The sequence below is a fragment of the Branchiostoma belcheri genome, unplaced genomic scaffold (assembly GCF_001625305.1).
Source record: "Branchiostoma belcheri isolate BF01 breed outbred unplaced genomic scaffold, Haploidv18h27 scaffold32, whole genome shotgun sequence".
Lineage (NCBI taxonomy): Eukaryota > Metazoa > Chordata > Leptocardii > Amphioxiformes > Branchiostomatidae > Branchiostoma > Branchiostoma belcheri.
The window spans coordinates 2,301,749-2,303,263 of NW_017803932.1; the positions used below are offsets into that span (position 1 = coordinate 2,301,749).

General features: G+C 39.4%; 1 protein-coding gene across 1 annotated transcript; it reads left to right on the forward strand.

Annotated features, from left to right (window-relative positions):
- Positions 1–53: 53 nt before the first annotated feature.
- Positions 54–1,463, forward strand: LOC109474880 (WD repeat-containing protein 81-like). The gene is made up of 3 exons (XM_019775345.1): positions 54–270; positions 523–622; positions 983–1,463. The coding sequence occupies exons 1-3, from the start codon at positions 238–240 to the stop codon at positions 1,105–1,107; spliced, it is 258 nt and encodes an 85-aa protein (XP_019630904.1). The 5' UTR covers positions 54–237; the 3' UTR covers positions 1,108–1,463.
- The last annotated feature ends 52 nt before the right edge of the window (positions 1,464–1,515 follow it).

The following is a 1,515-nucleotide window of genomic DNA, read 5'->3' on the forward strand; positions in this document are numbered from 1 at the left end:
TTTAATGTTATCAATATCATCATATGATTCGATGGTGGTGGTGGTGATACAATTTCAGTGGTAATATAAATTCAGAAGTAGTTGTTGTCATACATCTGTTTCTGTTTTTTATGATTGTTGTCCACAGTGGGTCTGATCCGGTGCCTGTGTGTGAGTCCATCAGGCACGTGGGTAGCCGTGGGTTTCTCCTCGGGCGTTGTGTCTGCCCTGGACGTCAGGACAGGCACCATCATCAAGATGTGGCGTGCACACGAGGGAGAGATCCTACAGGTAGTGGACAGGAATTTTTAAAAGATGTTTTCTGGTTTTTATCTCAGGGTTAAGAGGTATAGTTTTGGGTGTTTTGCTTGTGTGTTCATAGATGATTGAATGTAGTAGAGTGGCAGGAGGGGGATTTTAAACTGCTAGTAGCCATTATGATGAGTGAGATCTCTAGAGCTTCAAGACTGTATACATGTATGTCTTTAATATCTCTGTTATACAAGGCTTTTCAGGAATCAACCCATCCATTTTTCTCCACAGATGAAACCCTATGACAACAACAGCTTCATCTCCTCCTCAGTGGACCACAGTATTGTTCTTTGGCGAGGGTTTGATGGCAAAGCCACATGCTTGTTTAAAGGTAATGCATTCTGTTTACAGACAGCTTTGTTTTGGCAAAAGTGTTTTCTTCAATATCTATTCAAAGAGTTATACCAGCTGTGAAGATACAGTATAGTGATACAGAAATAAGGGAGGTACAGACAAAGTGGGAGAGAGAAAGACTCAGAAAATTTCCATAGACAGTTTCCATGTGAACTTAAAAACAAACAGTGTTGCTTCATCTCCATGATAGAATCCCCATACACTAATACAATGTATCTGCAAACAACGTACATGTTAGTGAGGGTTTATATAAGTAAATCTGTAATATCTTCTTACAATCAGGGGCTATGTGAGTTTCAATATGTTTTCTGACCTGAGTTGCACTGTTGTTCCCCAGGTCACAGTGAGCCAGCACATGCTCTGTGTCTGTACAACAACCAGGTGATTTCTGCCACAGCCTCCAACAAGATTGGCATTCACAGTGCCTTGAACAGTAAGGTAAGGTTCAACAAGATCTTTTAGTGGTATTGAATGACACTGTAATAGTTCCTGATTGTATTCAACCATGATAAGTATTACATGTAGACATTTGTACAAAATATACACCCTTCTGATGTTAGGGAACATCAAATCATACCTTCTCCATTTCTGTCACTAACTTCATTCAGATCAGTGAGAGAGCTACCAGCTGATCCAATTAATTTCGGGTAATCACATCGCAGTGAACATGGGAGCCAGTTCAGAACCTGGCACCACACCTCATGAAAAACTTATTTCTCATCAATAAGAAGCAAACAAAACAAATATCTGATAACTTGTGATTGTATGCAATCATGATGATTACACACTCTATTTCTCAAAAGAACATTTTTAGAGAGTTCTGGTATGAGATGCACTTGTATCTTAAATCCAAGATGTTATGTCTTTTTG